The 21,451-nt window shown below is 38.4% G+C and overlaps 1 protein-coding gene across 1 annotated transcript in view; it reads right to left on the minus strand.

Moving 5' to 3' along the window:
* Window positions 1–13,798: 13,798 nt before the first annotated feature.
* GPC5 (glypican 5) overlaps window positions 13,799–21,451 on the minus strand; it is a 654,600-nt gene continuing 646,947 nt past the window's right edge. Inside the window, exons 8-9 of the mRNA XM_065678069.1 lie at window positions 14,621–14,754; window positions 13,799–13,864 (exon numbers count right to left, since the gene is read on the minus strand). Of these exons, the coding sequence (XP_065534141.1) occupies window positions 13,799–13,864; window positions 14,621–14,754 (200 nt within the window). The remainder of the gene's footprint in view (window positions 13,865–14,620; window positions 14,755–21,451) is intronic.

The raw sequence follows: 21,451 nt of genomic DNA on the forward strand, positions 1-21,451 counted from the left end.
AGAACTCATCAGTCCTTTGGAAATGGATGCTAATATAATATTTAATCCATTAGATAGTATGACTTCATTAATTTCATTAGCAAAGATATAAAATTCAACAACCTTTCATTTTAGGTCCAGACCATCTCCATTAATATCCCTTGGAAATGACTTTGTTGTTTTTGAAGTTTACAGCTAGAAGCAGAAAGCTGAATTTATGTGTGCTCCTGTTAAATTGAGTTTGTAGCAATGCTAATTGTTAGCTGGAAGGTCAGATTCTCTAAAAAATATTTTTTTTGTCTGGTCTAATCATGGCTTTATGAATGTACCCAGTCCAAAGTTCTATTACCTGTTCATTCCTCCTGTGGGGCTGATAAAACTGCAGCGCTGGTTGGTTGAAATCAGCATACTGGAGAAACTGTACTGATAGGTGCAGTTAAGCCTATGTTTTTTATTTAGTCTCTAGACCTTGGAAAGGCGTTAGAATTTTTAATCTGTGTATTTATCATCAATTAATTTTCTTACATAATAGATAATCAACCTTCCAATAAAGATTTTCAGAATCATAGCTGTGTTTAGAATTGTTTTAGTTGAAGGAAAGAGTTGATGAAGACAGTATTACTTCTCTCGCTCCTGCTGGACACCTGAGAGATGAATCTTGTTATTTGCTATCTAAAAGCCAGAAGAATTAAAACCTCTTATGTAATTCCCCCTGCCCCATCTTTTTTTTTTTTTTAGTTTATTATCATAGAATGAGGCATTTCTTAAGTGCTAGAGGCTGAGATATCCCTCTAGGTAACTCAAAATAAACAGCCTTCACTGCTAGCTAAGGTATTACTTACTCTTTGAGAAAAAGAAGAGACGACAGAAAAGGTTATAATTTAATCTGACATTTCTTATTTGTGACTATGGATCTTTACACATTCATTTTTCAGGTGTGCCAGTGGAAACTTACATGCCTTTGACATTTTGTATACACTGCTGGTAGAACAGACAGAAGGTTCAGAGTGAGCTGGGCTGTACCTCATGCATTAAAGAAAGTCTGGATTTAATAATATATCTGAAAAGACTTAGAGTAGTATTATCTACAAAGAGGCCTGGAAGTCAGAAACTGTTTGTATTGATCCTGTTACTTTGTGTTATTTATCAAGTTATTTTCAAAGGAAGCAGTGAATAAATTTTTTTAAAATTATTCTTATTTTTCAAAAATACTTGTAAGTTGTAGCTGGGAGTGGGGGAATATTCTGATATTCTAAAATGAGCATTCGTTCACAATGTCCTAACATAAATGTAAATTCATATGTAATGGTAAAAAGAAACCTTAGCATACTTTCAAAGTGTTAATTAAAACATGAAAGGTAAACCAGATACGGAGGTATGGTGACTACCCTGAGTACTTAGTCATGTTACTTGCACACAGTGTTAAGTAATAAGTATGATCTCTACTGCAGAGGCACAAATAATACATTTTTAATCTTTCCACAAGAGGAATCACCATGTATTACATACTTACGTCTAAAGAATCATAGAAGCAAAATCCCAGATCCCACAGACAACATTTTAGTAACTTCAAACTTCCTGAAATTAACAGGTCCTTATATAAGGAGTTGCAAGTTGCTGGTACAACCATTTCCAGGAAAAAAAGTCTGCTATAACATTCTGTTTAGCCTCCTGGATACTTGATTGTAGTAATTTCCTAAGTAAGTCTTTTCAGCATCTAAACCTGGGCCATGTGCCTATAAGGCATCAAGGAGTGAATCCCTGATAGTTTCTTCTCTTAGAGGGTATAAGATGGTGCCTTTTAGGAAGTTTTATTTACTAGAGGTTCTCTGCACAAGAAACTGGCCATTGTTTACAGTACACTATGGATTTTCTATTTTGAGTTGTTCAATTCTTGCAATGAAGGAGAGAATATAAGCTCTCACAATGTACTTACTGTGTCATAAAGGGCAAGGCAACATTTAGACTGGATACGTGAATGTGTCAATTTTATTCAGTTTAATTCCAAAACTCACTGTTTTGAAGATTTTTTTAATAAATGAGACAGAGCCTGAAGGATATAAAGGGCAAAGCAAGGTCTGCAAGCAAGATTTTTGTTTTTAACCTCACAATTTGAGAGTCGCTCCCTACACATGCATCATATAGCAAAGATACAATTTGGTGAAAAGCCAGTGTCAGGGTTTGATGTAAAGCTATTTCAATACAATGTGCTGTAGATCACAAACCCTCAAGAACATTTTATTTAAACCAGCCAGCAATGTTTGAGAAATTATAATTATCAATCTTCATTAAATGCAGGTTTAATTTTGCCTTAATATTTGATAACTTTATGGGTCTTTTCTACAAGCCATTTTTGTGTTTCTGAAATGTGTCAGAGTGACAGTGCAAGCATCTAACATCTTTTATCTAGACACTGAACAAACAACACCTACAGCAGCACTGTAGGCTTTCTGACATTGCCCTGTCAAAGCATCATCTTCAGCTCCATTTTGGAAGAATCAGTGACAGAGAGGTTGGTGCAGTTCAGCTTCTGCTTGTTCAAACCTTTTCCTCTTTGCTGAAACTGCCAATCAAATGCACTAGTAGCAACATGCCTAAAATTGTAGTGTTCAATATAATCCAGGAGAAAGATAAGAATCAAAACAAGAGGTAGTGCTGCTAATTTGCCTAAAATTGTAGAAACTTTCTTAAACTGAAACATCTCACAAATACCTTATCAGTTCCCTTGCTTATCCAGCTCCTGTGATTACTGGGCTACATTCCCTGGAAAAGGCTGGCATATGATAGAAGTAAATTTGTCCTTCTGGATGGTAGGGTCTCTGATGAGATATGTCTTATCACCCTAATAAATGAAAGTAGTAGTGAAAGTGGAAAAGATGACTGATGAAGAAAGTAGCATACATAAACAGAAATGCCTAACATTACTGCCTACAAAGATATGTATGAAGGATACACGGAGATTGGAACCTACCTAGGCACTTAGCAGTGGATGCATAAATATTATTATCCTTCTGAGACTAAAAGGTGTCTGAAGTCATTGGAATTCCTCACCTTATTTTATCTACCCTTGAGAGTTTGATACCTATTTAATGATAGGGTTTTTTAGCGCTTATCATGTGACAGTCATTGTATGCTTCGTTACAGAGTAAAAAGTAGGTGTGAACACAGGACTGGGCCTCTTGATTCATGAAATGCAGTTACCCACTATCAATACAAATCACATTATTACTTCCCTAGACATATCTAGGCCTATCTGAAAAGCACAAAATTTGGGGTTGGGGTTTTGCTGTTTTTCCCACTTGACTCATCAGGAAATCTGATGAAGAAATTCAGAGTTTAGTGAATTTAGAGGATTATTCTAATTTCTGGTCTCAAGTCTGATAAAATTACCAACATATGCCAAATGAAAGTGTCTGGAAGCAAAGGCTGAATTTTGCACAGCAGCAATAATATCCTGTACCTGATGTCTTGATTTGCTTTTCCTTATATTAATAAACTTTATGCATAGATTTTTGGAAGTAAACTCTACAGACATGAATAACATTGGGATTCCCCTTCAGTAGGCAATGAACAAACCTATGGAGGAACAGATCTGCTCTGAAAATCAACAGTCAGATTAGAAATGCAATGCTAAAAGTGACAAATACACAGAATACTAAATAAAATTAGTATGCAAAAGGAGCAGTAGAGTATAATGTAAGAGAGACAACAAGTGATTATGCACTTGTGGGGATGAACTATGACTATGCTAGTCAGTGGTTATACATCTGTGCTTTTGTCTGTGTTGCCAGAGAACTAGGCAGAGTTTATAGTTATGCAGGGATTTAGAAGACATTTAAGGGTAACATTGTTTTGCATGTTAATTACTACTTTGGCCAAGTGTGGTTTAACTGGGAAAAATAAGAACAATGGATGTTGATGACTTTGGATCTTTCACAGAGTCAAATTATCATCTTTGAAACCAGACGCTTTGGTGCACAAATAACCAGTTTCCCATTGAAGACTGGTACATGGACACCTGATAGAGATAGCTAAGAAGTATGCTTATCCTTTAGAGATGAAAATGTGAAAGTAAGTGTTTATGTTGTCTTTCTTCCTTGGGTGTTCAGTCAATTGTGTGTTACCTTTTTCTTTTAATACAGAAAGATGCATCTTCTTATGACTTACAGGAAAAGAAACCACATCTGTTTAAAAAAAAAAAAAAAAAAAAAGAAGAAGATTGTGCTGGTGATCCTTACCTGATACCTGATGTGTAGATGAATGTTTATATATATTAATGTAAAGTTAGCATATAATTTTCCTTTTCTAATTTCTGCCCAAAGTGGTACCTGGATAGAGTTTCAGCACTCAGGAATTCTGATTCCCATCAGCAAATTGTTTCCACCAAGACCAGTGAAACTATTTCTGCTTTTTGGCTCTTCTCTCCTGGAGATTTCTACCTTTTCAGCATTGATGTGAGTGTTTGTCTGTGCCACAGCAATTTAGACCCTAATGTGTTTCTGCAAATTACTAGGCTGTAAGCTGTGGTAATGCAAGAACAGACATGGTATCTTCTAGGGGGACAATTACATCTTTTATAGGCACATAACAAAAAAGCTGTTCCAACATCAGAGGGCACAGACAGTGAGATTCACTCACAGACAGAAATCTTACAGTCTCTGGACTGTGTCAGTATTTTGTCTGGGAACAATTACATTTAAAATGTATAAACCACTTACGGAGCAAGAATGAAATTTCGCAGGACTTCCATCGCAGATTTCTAACTATTGGACTAATGTAATGGTCATTCTTCCTTTATTTCTTTTTCTTTTTTTTTTTTTTTTTTTTTTGTCTTGGTTTTATTGAGTGACAATCAGTGAATTTGGCATCAAGCTTTTGTATTAAATTAACAGAAAACTGAGAAGAAAATCTCAGCAGATGCAAGCAAATTTCATCTCTGTTTCCTTAGTAAGCCACAGAATTTGACATGGTCTATTTTCTTCATTATTACACTATCTAAATCAAATTAGAAAATATGTTTATGAGATTCTAAACTCTCAAACTGCAGTAATTCTCTAGAAATGTAAAGTAGATTGCTTTTGTGTGATTTACAGCTTTGTCACAAATACCTTCTATGGCTTTGTTATTGTAGGACCCTTGTTTTCACCCTCAAATTTTGCCAAAAAATTAAATATTCTGTAGAGTTACAACACAATTTTTCTCAATAAAGTATGTTTATTTTCAAAACTTTTTTAATCTTCATCATAATTTTAAAATTTGGAGTGAAAGAGAACAAAATAATCTGTAATTCTTTTTCTTGCTCTTTATTGATAGGGTTGTTAGCATTTGACCTCATGCTGTCATGCATGTCGGGTCTGAAAAAAGCTTCATTCTTAATGCGGTAAATCCCTGTAATTAGATGTGTTTTATCTCTGTATGTGTGGCAGCCCTCATTGCTGGAAGGAGAAAACACATCTAGGAAAAACTTATCAGAAAACATTTATGTTACTATTGAACTGTGATTTTTACACCAAAAGCTGTCATATATGAGGTTTAATGTCCAAACAATGTGAAAAAGAAATGCAAAAGTAGTCAAGAAGGGTACTGTCCTGGGTTCAGCTGCAGCAGTCATTTTTCTCATTCTTAGTAGGTGGTGCAGAACTGTGTTTTCGACTTTAGTCTGAGAACAACGTTGATAACACCTATGTTTTTAGTTGTTGCACAGTAATGTTTATTCTGATCAAGGACTTTTTCAGTCTAATGCTCTGCCAATGAGGAGGAACACGGGAAGCCAGAAGGAACATCAGACAGGACATCTGATCTGAACTAGCCAAAGGGGTATTCCATACCACAGCATGTCATGACCAGTATAAAAACTGCGATCAGTTACCCAGAAGGGCTAGATTGCACTCGGGTCAGGCTGGGCATTGGTTGGCAGGTGGTGAGCAATTGTATTCTCTTCCCTTGTTATTTCTCTTACCATTATTATTATTGGTGGTAGCAGTAGTAATTTTGTGTTATACCTTAGTTACCGGACTTTTCTTATCTCAACCAGTGGGATTTACATGCTTTCTATGCTCTTTCCTATCCCTCTAGGAGCAGGTGGAGGAAGAAGGGGAGGGAGCTAGTGGCTGCGTGGTTCTGAGTTACCGGCTGGGCTTAAACCATGAGAGATGCTTAGGAAACTGTGATGGGGATGAAATTTAGTAGTGAAATAGGGGGAAATTATTTTAGCACTCATGTTGTTTATAGAACTATTAATCCTCACAGAAACTGATTCCAAGCAAACAGGTCTAGATTCAGTTTATAGTTCACTTTGTTAAACTTGTAGGCAAGTGTGGCTAAAAACCCCACCCAGGAGTATGGAAAACTCATTTGTACTGTCTAGTTGCCCAGTGAGCATTTCGCTGATAGATAGCAATAAGTCACATAAAAGACTTTACTTAAGCAGGACTTTAAGGAGGTCACGGTCAAGAAAGCATGAATAATCTGAGGTTTGGCAAACGTCAGAAATCAAAGTTGCTGTTCTTCATAGTATACTAGTACACACTAGAAAACAAGGCATGAGGCTGGCCTGTGGACTCTATGGCTATAAACTACTGACCCATGCTAAACTGAAGAAAGGCAGAGCTAGAGTGGGGAAAAACTGGCTTCAGTGGCAACAAAGAGAACCAAGAGGTAGTATCTATCATATGTAAATAGAACCATATATAGTAAATTCACATGTAATCTGAAGCAACAGATGAAGGAAGAGCAGAGTGTTAGCAAACATAAAAATGGCATAAAGTGAAACCTGAGGAGGGGAAGAATAAACCATCAGCATCATATTCCTCCTTTTGAAGGACCTCCGATGATGATGACCCAATGTAATCCCTTTTCTGCATTCTGAAGCTACCAGTTTAAAGCCAGGGGAAGGCTGAGCATCAAGCTATGAAAAAGCAATAGCAACTACATGGCTTATGTATTACCATTTATTTGTATTACTACTCTCATACTCTCACTGAGATATTTTCAAAGAAAGCTCTAAGTGTAAAACTAGCCCCTATATTTCAGCGACTAGACTAGTCCTGAATGCAGAAAAGGGGCAGTCACTGAGGGTTTAAGTTCTAGATGGATAAGTTGAGACTACTTTGCCCTTCTGCCTGAAGAAACAAATAGGTATAAGGTAGTTTTGCTTTATATTGTTTATTTTATTTGTTCACTGCATTTGTGGTGTTTCCTAGGATCTGAAATTGCATGGATACTTACAGTCTTCCATAAAGCTGATCTTGTTTGGTTTTTATTCATAGAACACCATAACTAACATATGATACAATTTAGAAATGTGTCAAGAGTATACCTTCACATTCCTTATGGAAATTCCATTGTCAACTGTTGTCCTTGGTCTTAGTGATTTTCTGAAGTGTTAGAGAGAAACAGGATTTTCAGGGCGAAAGATTAAAATCAAAGAAATTAAGACAGTATTTCATAATACTTGTTTTAATAAGGTATTAGTGTGCAAGTCTACTTACATATTTGAACACAAGTAGTTTCCTCTTACCATTGCTGCTTAGGTTATTAATATGCTGAAACTTTTATAATCAAGTTATATATTTCATAGGAAGAGACATGATTTTTTTCCTTGGAATCATACAGGTAAGGCTTCACAATATAGTTTTTTTAATTTGATATATTAATTTTTTATTTGTCATATTATACATGTAACCAGTGTAGAGCAGAGAAACACAAGTTGCTATTACCTGTAATGTTGTGATGCTTCTCTGAGAACAATCTTACTGTATTAAATGTATCACTTCAGTTTTCCTTGTAGAGAATACAAAATCAAGCTATGCTTGCAGTTATGTCCATAGAATTCAGCAGTATCAAAATGCCTAAAAGAAGAACACGGTTCATGCACTAGTTACCAGGCTTACCAATGCTCTGGAATTACAAATGCAGGATTTTTTATAGTTTAGTAAAGATACACATGACAAGCAACAATTATTCTTCAGGATCATATTGCTTTTAACCTTTCCAAAGGCCTGGTGTCCTATATTTTGTTTTATTTGATAAACCTCTGATCTTTAAAAAATGAAAAGGTAAAAGACAAGAATTTCACAAACACCTCTGTCTGCCAAAAAGCAGGAATGTGAACAGACATGAAAAATATTTTTAACAGCCAGCACAAAGATGGTAGCTATGTATCTTGAAATAAAGTAAACCGAAAGTAAACAAGAAAGCACATTCTCCTACTATACAATACTGTCCAGGGTTAAGCAGTAGCAGTCATTTTTCTCCTTCTTAGTAGCTGGTGCAGTGCTGTGTTTTGATTTTTTGGCCTGGGAACAGTGCTGATAATGCCAATGTTTTTAGTTGCTGCTCAAATGTTTGGTCTGCCCAAGGACTTTCTGAGCCTCATGCTCTGCCAGGGAGGAGGGGAGACTGGGAGGAAGCAGAGACAGGACACCTGACCCAAACTAGCCAAAGAGGTATTCCATACCACAGCACAGCATGCCCAGGAGGTAACGGGGAGTTACCTGGAAGGGCTAGTTCACTGCAGGGTTGGAGGAGGTATCGGTCGGTGCTCGGCTGGGGGGAGTGGGGCGAGTTATCAGTCAGCTGGTGCTGAGGTGTTGTATTCTTTCCTCTTGTTATTTCCTTTATCATTATTATTATTGGTGGTAGCAGTAGTGATTTGTGTTATACCTTAGTTACTAAACTGTTCTTATCTCAACCTGTGGAAGTTGCATTCTTTTTGATTCTCCTCTACGTCCCTCCAGGAGCAGGGGGAGGGCAAGAAAGGGGGGGAGTGAGTGAACGAGGTTTGTGGTTGGGTTTAAACCACGACAAATACCAACCCCTTACAGACATAGCTATAAGGGACAAAGAAAGGGAAATGGCTTGAGGTAAGATATACAGTAGGTTATTGTCCATTGGCAAGAGATCTTTCATGTGTGGCATGTGAGTGAATAAAATCAGACTTTATTATGATTATTTTTTTGAATGTCCTTATCTTGCTTTATGTGCTGAACTATGAATCCTTGAAGAACATGCAACTCTGAAAATAATTTTTTACATTATGTGTTTATGATATTAAGATGTTTTGTTGTACATAACATTGTGTCCATTTGCTGTAAATGTGTAATTAAACTGCCATGAGCACTAAGGCCACCCTGTCTGTTGTATCAGTGCTGTTACCTGTGGAGGTGCAAGGTGAACTGGTTCAAGGAGATCCTTTGTTTCAGAAATAACTCAGCCACTTTCACTGCATGGTCCTGTAAACTCTCATACCAGCACAAATGGGAGAAAGAGCGACACAGAGAAGCAGGAAAATCAGAAACTGCCACTGAGAAAAACCTCCATGTGACTTAAATTCAAGAGACTAACAATTGATTTAGACTTCCTCAGAAACCTGGAGAGACTTAGTTGTGACACCTAAATTAGGCATGCACAGCAGGTGATGAGATGCATCAACTGAGTCTTCCCAGTCACAGAAGCTTAGCATGTTATTCCTCTTCAGTGTGAGCTGATAAGAGTTCACAGAATAGCAGGTATAGTGTCTCGAATTTCACATTTACAGGTTCCAAAATAAAAAGATAAAGTTTCCAACTGCCAGACATGCAAATTTTGTCTGTCAAAATCTGTGAAGCCATAATTTTTGTTCATGCATTCACCAGGAGTTAGAACTTTAATAATAACTTGCTGAGATTTGCAGGAGGAGAATCTGGGTTTTAGTAGTCTAATGTAGTTAGGAACACTTTTTTTTATTCCTATTATAATCAGTGGTGACTCAGAGCACATAGCAAAAAGCATAGTTTGCTGAATAAGATTAATGTTTACACAAGTATATCAAGTATGTTAAGAACTCAACAAAAATAACCTAAGCAGAGTTTCAACCACTTCTTATAATTCAGGCTCCTGAGAACATGCTATGGAAATATTAAGGTTAAACTCAAATCTTTGATAGGTTAATCTAAACCAAACCATGCTATAATATGAACAAGAATATTATCTTAATAAACTTATGAAAATGCAGACAGAGAAATAAATGTGTGTCTATCTGCCTGTCCATCTACAGAAAAAAAGCACATTACATTGGTATAGCTATGCTTCATCTTCTATTAGTCATGAAAGGAACAATTATATTGCCTTCTGAAGAAAATAATTGCTTTTTGTTCTTTTTTACCAGCTACAGTTAGGAAGGCTGGCACCTTGAAATATTTATTTAAAATCCTAGGACATTAGTTATGAGAAAAAGTACTTCTGTACTTTTTCCCTAGGAGGTACAAGTACATTTAAACATACAGGTACATGTAAAGAAAATAAAAAAAAAATGAACACTAAAGAATTATAGAATAATTTAGGTTAGAAAAGACCTTTTAGATCAAGTCCAATGTTAACTGACAAGTCCACCACTATGCCATGTCCCTAACTGCCATATCTACTCCATTTGCACACAGCAGGTCCAGTGAGGTCCCTTCCCTAGTTGGCTAACTCAGCAGCTGCGTCAGGAACCTCCTACACTGTTTTTTCTCTGCTGTATAGTACTTCCAGCAAACATTTGGTAAGTTGAAGTCCCCCATGAGAAACAGGCCTATGATTTCAAGACTTTTCCCAGCTACTTATTGTCTGCTTCTTCATCCTGGCTGGGTGGTCTATAACAGACTCCCACCAAGACTCTCACTACTCTGCTCTCAGACCCCACTTGCAGTACTGGGTTCAGCTCTGAGGCCCATATAGAAGATGGAGTCCAGAGGAGGGCCACAAAGAAGTTAAGAGCGCTGGAGCAGCTCTCTTATGAAGACAGTCTGAGACAGATGGAGTTGTTCAGCCTGGAGAAGACAAGGTTCCAGGAAGACTTTCTAGCAGCATTCCAGCAGCCAAAGGGGACCTACAAGAAATCTGGAGAGGGACTTTTTACAAGGGCATGTAGGGATAGGATGATGGAGAAAGGTTTAAAATGGTAAGAGGGTAGATTTAGACTAGATATTAGGAAGAAGTCCTTTACTGTGAGGGTACTGAGACTCTAGACAGGATGCCCAGGAAAGCTGTGGATGCCCCATCCCTGGAAATGTTCAAGGCCAGGTTGGATGGAGCTCTGTGAAACCTGGTACAGCGAAAAGTGTCCTTGCCCATGGCAAGGGGGTTGGAGTTAGATGATTTTTAAGGTTCCTTCCAATCTAAACCATTCTATGATTCTATATCTACCTTGTTGGACATCCCACTGATTCTTACTCATAAAAACTCAACCCGATCATCACCGATCATTAAGCTTTAGACAATCAAAATATTTTCCTAATATATAGGGCTACCCCACTACCTCTCCTTCCTTGCCTATCCCTTCTGAAGACTTTTCAGCCATCTATTGCAGCACTCCAGTTGTGCGAGTCATCCTACCATGTTTCCCTGATGGCAACTATGTCATAGTTTTCCTGCTGTACAGTGGCTTCTAGCTCCTCCTGTTTCTTGCCCATTCTACATGCTTTGGTGTAGATGAGCTTGAGTTGGGCAATTGATCCCACCCCCTGTGCAATGTAGAAGATAAGGGGAACAGGCCAGGATAAAACTGTGAGATAACAGACTAGTACCTAACATATACCAAAAAGGCCTTAGGACCTAATTACTGTCATTATTTGAAAATGGGACTTGTGTTTCCAAAGCACTATAGAATAAACTATTATCTCTTTGTCTACTTGCTCCTATCAATAAGGTCTTGAGCAACACACAAAAGTAAGGAATGGAAAACCAGTGCTTCAAGATATGAATAAAATTCTATGCAATAAGTATTGGTAGATTTTCTTCATTTCTGAATCTCTTATTCAAAGTTTTGTTCTATTTTCCTTGAAGTGACTAATAGTGATCATTGTTCAAAAATAATGTTGCCAGACTAGATCAACTATTGGTTTCAGCTGGCATGAAAAAGGAAAAGAGTGAAATCAGAGTTTTTTTTCCCTGAATTACAGATGTCATAATTTGGTATGCTGAGACAACAAGTGAATTTGAAGGACAGGTTTACAAAACCCACAAAAGAAAAAGGAGGTTAAGTAAAATGAACACACTGGTGCACATGTGTATTAACAATGTTTATCTAGGCATGGAATTGCTTTAGCTTACTAAATTTTGTATCTATTTACCTGTATGTTGTACTGCGTGGACTACTGACTCATGCATGCATTTGGGAATAAAAATATTTACATATGTTTCTTTATATGTCTCATATAAAATTCACTTTTTTACAATCCAGGAAGAGTTCTAGGTATAATATGATGGCACATAATACTTAACAATTATTTTTTTTCTCTTTTAAAGGACTCTAAAGGAGAAATATCTACAAGATATTCTTAAATACTTTTTGGTTAAGATGACATAGTAATTAGTCATGGCAGGATAATCAAATATTTTAACAGTTATATATAATGTACTATTAGTACTGTGGAACACTAGCTTGCCTCATCTTATAAGCATAACAACTTCAGCTAGGATTCATGTTGTGATTCAGATTTGCATTCATGTGTGTCACCGCTTCAACTAGGTATCTAAGCTCCCTATATTATTGATGGACACTTGGCTTTATGCTTCATGGACCCACATATACATGTCTCAATCTTTTTGAGATACACAAGGATATCTCACTTAGCCTACAGCTGTGGCTCTAGATAGCTCCCCTTTAAGGAAGCCTCTGGAATTTCCAATACATCCTGCATCATATATGTCAGTCTCATCAGGATGTCTTGGATACTCCAAGAAATCTCAGGTGCACCAGACACTGTTTCAGGCAAATGAGTCGCTTTCTTAGGTGTCTATGAGCTGAATAATCTACTGGGCTTCATTGACAAATGTGTTGACAAAGGGCTCTGGCCACTTGCCCGCACAAAGACCTGAGGCCATTCAGAGCAGTAGCTGTATTTTCTTTGCAGCATCTTAACTGGCACTTGGTTGCTGGTATTTCAGCAGTTGAATGTTACCCTGTATTTTCGTTGCCTGCAGTGACAGCTTAGAGACATAAAGCACATACGTAATAGTTATATAGCATGTATATGAATATCCGTATGTGGACATGCAGATTAAGATACCTTAATCCAACACTGAATCCTAACATTTCTGTTATCTCTAGATAAAATATAGTTATATATATATCTGTGTATACATATACAGCATCTAATATGCAGGCTTTTTCTGAACTATGAAATGTCATTCCTACTAAAATTAGCTGAGATTACACTGCTGATTTTTTTCCTTTTTGGAAAAAAAAAACAGAAAGGCAAATTCAACATTTTCTATTTTACAGGGATCACATCCCAAAACACAGGACTTTAAATACAAAACTCAAGTGCTGATCAATTACTGAAGTGGTTGCTATCAGTTATATGTAGGGTTTTGAATAGCAGTACAAACTCCACATCAAGACCAGTTATTCTTGGTTTACCCCAGGGGTTGATACTTCCTGATTTCTTCATTAACTTCCTTGACAATGCAATAGAGTGCACTCTCAACAAGTTCTCACAAAAGATACAAAAATGGGAGGAGTAGGTGATACACCAGAGAGTTGTTCTGCCATTCAAAGGGACCCTGACTGATGAAATGGCTTGATAGAAACCTCATGAAGTTCAAGAAACACCAAATCCTCCACCTGGGGAGGAATAACCGCATACACCAGTGCATGCTGATGCATGCTGGTTGGAAAGCAGCTTTGCTGAGAATGGCCTGGGGGTCCTGATGGATGCCAAGTTGAACATGACCTAAAAATGTGCCTTGGCAGCAAAGATGACAAACATCTTCCTAGGGTGAATTAGGAAAAGCGCTGCCAGCAAGTCAAAGGACGTGATTGTCCCCCCTCTGCTCAACACTAGTGAGACCATATCTAGAGTGCTGTGCCTATGTCCAGGGTCCCAAGGAAAAGAGAGACATGGACATATTGTACAGAGTCCTGCAAAGGGCCATGATGATGCAAAGGGATGGGAATAAGTCTTATACAAGATGGTGAGATAGCTGGGACTGTTTGGCTTACAGAAAGGAAGATACAGGGGGGATCTTATCAAGTGTATAAATTACTGGTAAGGGGAGTAAAGAAGATGCAGCCAAACTCTTCTCAGTCGCGCCCAGTGACAGGACAAGAGGCAATGAACACAAACTGAAATATGATAGATAACATTTCAGTGTAACAAAAAACTTTTTTTTGTGATAAATGTTCCAAGTCCTTTTGTGATGAGTGGAACAGTTTGCCCAGAGAGGCTACACAGTCTCCATCCTTGGGGACATTCACATACCAACTGCACTTGGCCTTAGGCAGCTTGCTCTAGTTGACTCTGCCCTGAGCACAAGGTTGGTCTAGATGATCTCCAGTGGCCCCTCTATGACTCCATGTTTCCCTGATCTCTTTTTTATAAATTGTTTTTAAGATTATCGTAGTCAACCTATTTTTAACATAAAATATTTGGAAAGGAAACGTGATTTTGTGTGACTATACAGGTGTTAAAAAAAAGACCACAGGAAAAATATTACACAAATTTGTTCATGTTCAGGCCTAAGATCAGAAGGCTGATATTATATAAGCTATCATGAAAATTTCTGTATCCACCAGGTCTCTTATTCCAGGCCTGTGAGTGGGGATAAATAGATGACAATGAGACACATATATCAAGACAGAGCTAAACAGTTACCAAAGACTGAGAAATAGTGTTACCAAACTAATCAGCATAAATGTCATATAATCAGCCGTTGTTGTACATCCTGCTCCAGTTGTGTCTAAAGTGCTGCCATCTTTGGTTTGATGGATTTGCTTTACGTCACTGAGGTTCATCTTGTCTGGCATCCCTGCTGAGACAAATAAGAAAATACAGTATGATGCATGCTGTGTCACTACTGGCAACATGTTATAGCTAGAACAAATTTAAATATCCTCAGCACACAGACTGTCACAGTTTGGTTTGTAATTCTCATGTTACTGCCAAATTCAAAATCCTTTATAATTGCATCTAGAAGCGTTGAAAGTAGTTCAGCAGTCTGCCAGCTCTGAACAAAGTTGTTCTTGTAGAAATAAATCTCAACAAATATTTGCAGACTGAAGTGAATAGTTTTGCAAGTCCCAGTAGTACCTAGAAGTCTACTGCTCATATCTTTCTTGGATTTGAAGGAAAAGTGGAACAATTTAATGTGAATCTTTTTGCGTCTGGGTCCCAATATTATTGCAAAATAGCATACACCTGGTGGAAGGTACGCAGTGAAGTATACTTGTTGCTGTGTAAACTCTTCATTTCAGCACAATTTAAAGAGACTTTACAACACTGTTAGGCAAAATTGTAAAGCTGACTTTAAGCAGGAACTCATTTACTGAGTTCCCTGCTGAATATTTGTCTTTTTTTGGACCAGGGTAAATATTTTGTCATCTCAAAACAGCGTTTTGTACGGAAGAAGGCTGTAATCACACATTATGTTTCCCCTGCTTGCTTAAACAATTGAAGACAGAAGGTCTTGGAGACAATTCAGATTTGGTAGCATTGTCAGCTGCTTGTATTTGCTGTGCATACTTTTAGACTAACTGTCTTATCCCATACAACAGCTTCTGGCATGCCACTATCAATCAAAATTAACAAGCCTAAATTCAGTGTTATTACATGCAACAAATATTGACATTGTAATTACACTGAGACTGAAAAAGGCTTCACATAAAGCAAAGTCAATATTTATGTAATTAGGTCAATACATATATAATTCAGATGGTAAACTCTACTGTTGGAACAGCAGCATTAATAGAAGCTCTGCTGAGCTGACATATTGATTTTACAGTCTGAGATTCTGCATTATTATTCATTGTTTAGGTACTTCTTTCCTCTGTATCATTATGAAAGATGAATATACTAGTGAATTTTTATTAGTAGTAGTATTCAAAAAGACTGTGATGAAGTATAAGTAGTTTAGTCCTCTTTTAAGCTAGCTTAACAGAAGCTACAGAGAAACCTCGTTTTTAAAAGGAACAACTTTTTTGGTGCTTGTGTTAGAAATATTCTTTTCTCTAAAAGCAGCTTGAAAGCTGCTCTTTGTGAACTTGCTGTATGTACTCAAATCCTCTTCCTGTAGCACTGAAAAAATGCATTAAGGGAAGAGTTAGCTGAAGCCAAACATGTCTGAAAAACATTCTACGATGAATTTGTCTTAGTGGCTGCTGTACTTAGCAGAATATACTGCTATTTTTTTTTGTGGATTTATCGATCCAGTGATCTTGGCTGCCTGGAACTGGTGAAAATTAACTCTAAAAGTACAATTCAAATGTACATACAAGGAGGAAGAATGGTAATAGATGTTGAGAACGAGGAAATACAACTTCTCCTTCTCATGCATGTTCGGTAACCTGTCTAGAAAAAGATCTGTCACTCAGCACTGCCCTGAATGAATGTTTTGTAGATCACCAAAGAAGGTTTAGCAAGATTTTTTTTCAGGGAAGTTTTGTTAAGTAGAACAACGACAAAAAAAAAAAAAAAAATTGTTTGGGTCAGTTTTTCAGAGCATAAGTGAGGAGTTTCAGTATTTAAAAAGACTAATTTCAACAGACAGTGAAAAATTCAACTATCCCCTAATCAACAACGCAGTTCACTAATTGCTATAGGTGTAACGGGGTAGATTGTTCCCAGTGTATTTAGAGATGCACTGTCACAGCAGTGAAAGATAAGGCCTTAAACATTGTAAACACCCAGGATATCACTTATTATAAAATATAGTATTAACTATAAATTTAATTCCTACACCTACATTGTACTTCCTATTTAAATAATTAGGTTCTCTTGTCCATTTTGTGTCAGGATATACATATATGTCACATTTCACATATCATAGTCAGTAATGGAAGTTATCTTTTCTTCTAAATTAATTTTGTAGTTCACAGCGAACTTGCAATGAGAGCTACCCAAATATTTGAAGCAGAATAGACCAAAGAAAAAGCAAACTATTTTGGTTTTAGTTTCCTCACATGCTACAAGCTGGAGTTGTGTTACAGGAAAGACACGTAAGTTTCCCAGTTATTTTAAATTGTCTCTGATAAATGTTTACCTTAGTATCAAAATCATATGAAATATATTTTGATGGAAAATGGTAAAACTCAGAAGTTTCAGATGCGATTCAGAGGGTTTTTTTTCTGAAGAAAAACAAGAATTGCAGCAGAAGATAAATTGCTTGTGAGTTACAATCCAAAATATATATCTATCTTTATATATATATATGTATTAAAATCAAAATATAATGCTTGCATAAAGCAAAGCTGCCAAGTTTCACATTACCTGTCCCCCAGATGTGAAATGTAGTTAGTGGATGCAATTTAAAATATTGTCCTCCTCTGGTTTAGAAAAAACTAATCAGTAAAAGAATGTCACCAGACATTGTGACAAACATTACAGCATCTCATTGTAATATAATAGCAGCAAAATATTTTTAATGCTTTTTAAGATCTTCTAAAGATATATGAATCTTGTGATAGGTAATGGTACTGGCAGCCTTGAGAGCTGACCTGTTATGTTCTCCAGAATAGCTACAGCAACAGTACAATTACCTTCCAATATTCAGCAAGAGCCTTTAAGTTGCATTTGATGAGTCAAACCTAAAGTCATGGAAGATTTTTATTTGGCATGGAGCTTTTCTACGGAGATTTTAAACATATCAATAAAATGGGCTATGACTCTTGAGTAGTATATGCTTGCCTACCAAGTGCCTTGCTTTAACTTTAAACATCTTAAACATTTGAAATTGAACATTATCTGATAATGGACTAGTTTGAAACAAAACCAGAAGGTGTTTGTGTAACTGCAGTCTAGCCTCAAGCACCTTGCTGAATTATATTCTATCTGCTGAGTAACATATATCAGGACTAACATGGGTCTTCAAGGGAAATGAAGCTGGCAAATGAGCTGCTGTGGGAATCCCACTGGATACAAACACTGTCAAAGACTCAGAAAGAAGGAAGAACTGGATTTATTGATGTGCATCATTCTTACATTGTTTTGGAAGATTCAAATACAGCTTCTGCAAGACAACACTCATCTGAAGCTGTATGCAAAATTCTTCTTAGAAGGGCATGTAATTATTTTAATCATTAAGTGCAAGCTAATTTGGGGGATTTTATTACACATGAGCTGTGAATAAAAGCACAAATAACTAGTTGAAGTTCTGTCCCAAAATTCATAAGAAAGATCAAGAAGAAGCTGTATGAGATGTTAACGAAATATGTAAAGGTCAGATGAATAGACCAAAACCATGATGTGTTGTACATGAATGTTTAAATGTTAACTTGGAAATGTAATTTACAATAATAAGATAACTGGAAAAGGCTGACATGTAGGCATATTGGCCGTGAATTCATAGATGTCATTAAGAAGCAACAATATTTTGGGGAAGCAAAAAACAAATTTGGATGCAACTGATAAAGTAAACTGAAGAATTTGTAAGAAAATGCAAAAAGAAGAGTAGCATAATGGTTTAGAGGAATGAAGGGACAGTAACAACAGAGCAATGAGTTCAGGATTTTGCAGCTAGCAAGAGCTAGGACAATCTCCTCACTGTGTCAAGAAAATACCAACACTGCCTAGTATCAACATATTATTGTAGTATGAAGGAAGACATAATATTAGTTTGACTCCTCTAATTCACAATAATGACTTAATGCAGTTGACTTAAGACAAAAATCATGAGTTGATTTTAACAAAAAAAAAAAAAAAGAGAGAAAAAAAACCCCAAAAAACTTTACTTTGCATTTTCATTCCCTAAATTAAAATGTTATTTACCAAACTTTTTTTTTTTTTTTTTTTTTTTTTTAATTAGCCGATCTTTTACCATCTGGAAATTTTAAGGCTTCCAATAGATGTCTCATCCCTTTAATTGTTTGGTGGTATGCTGTTTGTTTGGTTTTTGTTTGGGTTTTTTTCCCGGTTTTTTTTCCCAGGTTTTATTCCTAACTACAGAATGTCATGAAAAATATTTCAAAACATAGTTATATTAACTAGATCATGAGCTGTATATAAACACCTTGGACATATTTCAGTTTATATGTAGTAGTTGCTGTGGAAACTTGCATTTCCTACTTTAAATAATATATGTATTCCTTTAGCGAAACAGTAGTTATACATGAGAAAAAAAATATCCAGTATATGTCAGATCATTCCCCAGCCAGTGTGTTTAAGACATCAGTCTTTAACATAATCACAAAATATTATTCTTCAAATACTCTTCCATGTGAAGTTCATGTGATGTTGGCAAGAAGCGTCAATAAAGGGTGGAGAATATGTCAGTTGCTGAGGTGAGTAGCTTGAGAGAGGACGCCTTGAACACCGGACCGGGGGGCAGACCAGCGTCCAGGAGCCTCGACTCAGAGCGGTCAGAGCCACGGAGGGAGCCTCAAGTCCTCGACAAGACTTGCCCAGGAGCCGGCAGCTCGGCTGACGGGGGCGGAACCAGGAGCAGCAGCACCAGCCCTGAGTGGTTATAACCCTGCCCCAGGGAGCGCGGCGAGCAAAGGGGGTCGAGGCAGTTTGTGGGGGGCAGGCGAGCGGGGTGGTGAGCACCCGTCATATGGCCAGGGCCCGCTCTGGGAGCTCTGCTCTGGCTGCCCCGGCGGTGGCCAGCGTAGGCACCCAGACAGAGCCGATGAGAGGGGAGGCTGCAGTGCAGAGCTCGGAGTGTAGAGGGTGCCTGCACTGGTCTGGTGAGGGAAAGGAGCACGACGGGCAGGGCTGCACTCGGTGCTCCCTGGTGGAGGCCCTCCTGCAGCAGGTGGCTGAGCTGCGGAATGCTATTAGCGGGCTGCAAGATGTCAGGGTAGCTGAGAGGAAGCGGGGCTGCTTGCTCCAGGCCCAAACTGTGCAGGGGCCTCAAGCTTCCCCTCCAGCTCATGAAGGAAAGAAGGAGGCCACCAGCCCGGGAAGCTGGGAAATAGTAACAAAAAAAAAAAAAAAAAAAAAACCCCAAAAAAACCCAAACCCAAACCACCCCAAAACAAAAAAAACAACAAAAAGAGGAGGAAAAGGACAATTAAAAGCAAGGGGCTTCCTCCTAAATCTGTTGTCCCCACGCAGAACCGCTTTGCTGTCCTGAAGGGGGCTGATGAGGAAACGCACTCGCACCAGAAACAGCCGGCTGGTGCACTGGTAAAGAAGATCTCACTGGTGTTGCCAGGAAAAAGCGGCGGGTTGTAGTAGTAGGGGACTCTACTTTGAAATAGACAGAAGCACTCATCTGTTGGCCTGACCTGGTCTCAAGGGAGGTGTATTGCCTACCTGGTGCACAAATCAGGGATGTTGTAGAGAGGCTGCCTGCTCTAGTAAGTCCCACGGACTATTACCCACTTCTAGTGATCCGCGTGGGTGCTAGGGATATAGGTAGTAGTAGCCTGGGGAACATAAAGAAGGACTACAGAGCCCTGGGAGAGGTGGTTAGGGGCTCTGGAGCTCAGATAGTCTTTTCGTTAATTCTCTAGGATACAGGGGATGACCTTAAAAAAGCTACGAGGATTGGCCAGGTTAATAAATGGTTAAAAGGGTGGTGTCATAGTCAGGGGTTTGGGTGTCTTGAACACAGGACCCAAGTTTGTAAGCCAGGTCTACTGGGGGGCTGGTGGAGCTGCTCTGGTAAAGAAGGGGAAGAGTGGTTTTGGTAGGAGGGTTACCAGACTGGTCAAGGGTGCACTAAACTAGATGTGTTGGAGGATGGGGGCATCATTCCATCCCAACACGCCCAGTCAGTTGCCAGCACCTATATTTCAGCAGCTCTAGCCAATGAATCGGCTTCATTTGGAGCTTGGCTCAGATGCCGCTATACAAACACCCGTAGCATGGGGAACAAACAAGAGGAATTAGAGATGTGTGCACATCTACAGGGGTATAATATAACGGGCATCACAGAAACATGGTGGGATGGCTCCTATGACTGGAGTGTTGGGATGGAAGGTTACAGGCTTTTTAGAAAAGACAGGCCCGGCAGGCGGGGAGGGGGAGTTGCCCTTTATGTTAGGGATAGGCTGGAGAGTATGGAACTCTGTCTGGGGGCAGGTGAGCAGTTAACAGAGAGTTTGTGGTCAGTGTTAAAGGGAAAACAGCTGTGGGAGACATTACTGTGGGGATCTGTTACAGACCACCTGATCAAGAGGACTCCGTGGATGAAGCACTCTACAGACAGATAGGAAAAGCCTCACACTCACAGGCACTTGTTCGCCTGGGGGACTTCAACCACCCTGACATCTGTTGGAGTGACAGTACGGCCCAGGACAAGCAATCCAGGAGGTTCCTCGATTGTGTGGAAGACAACTTCCTTCTGCAAGTACCAGGGGAGCCGACAAGGAGAGGTGCCATGCTTGACCTCGTGCTCACCAACAGGGAAGGGCTCATTGGAAATGTGACGCTCCAGGGCAGCCTTGGATGCAGTGATCACGAGACGGTCGTATTTGAGATCCTCAGGAGAGTGAGAAGAGCGTGCAGCAAGCTCACTGCCCTGGACATCAAGAGAGCAGACTTTGGCCTCTTCAGGAACCTGCTTAGTA

This window comes from Lathamus discolor, chromosome 4 (genome assembly GCF_037157495.1).
Source record: "Lathamus discolor isolate bLatDis1 chromosome 4, bLatDis1.hap1, whole genome shotgun sequence".
Classification (NCBI taxonomy): domain Eukaryota; kingdom Metazoa; phylum Chordata; class Aves; order Psittaciformes; family Psittacidae; genus Lathamus; species Lathamus discolor.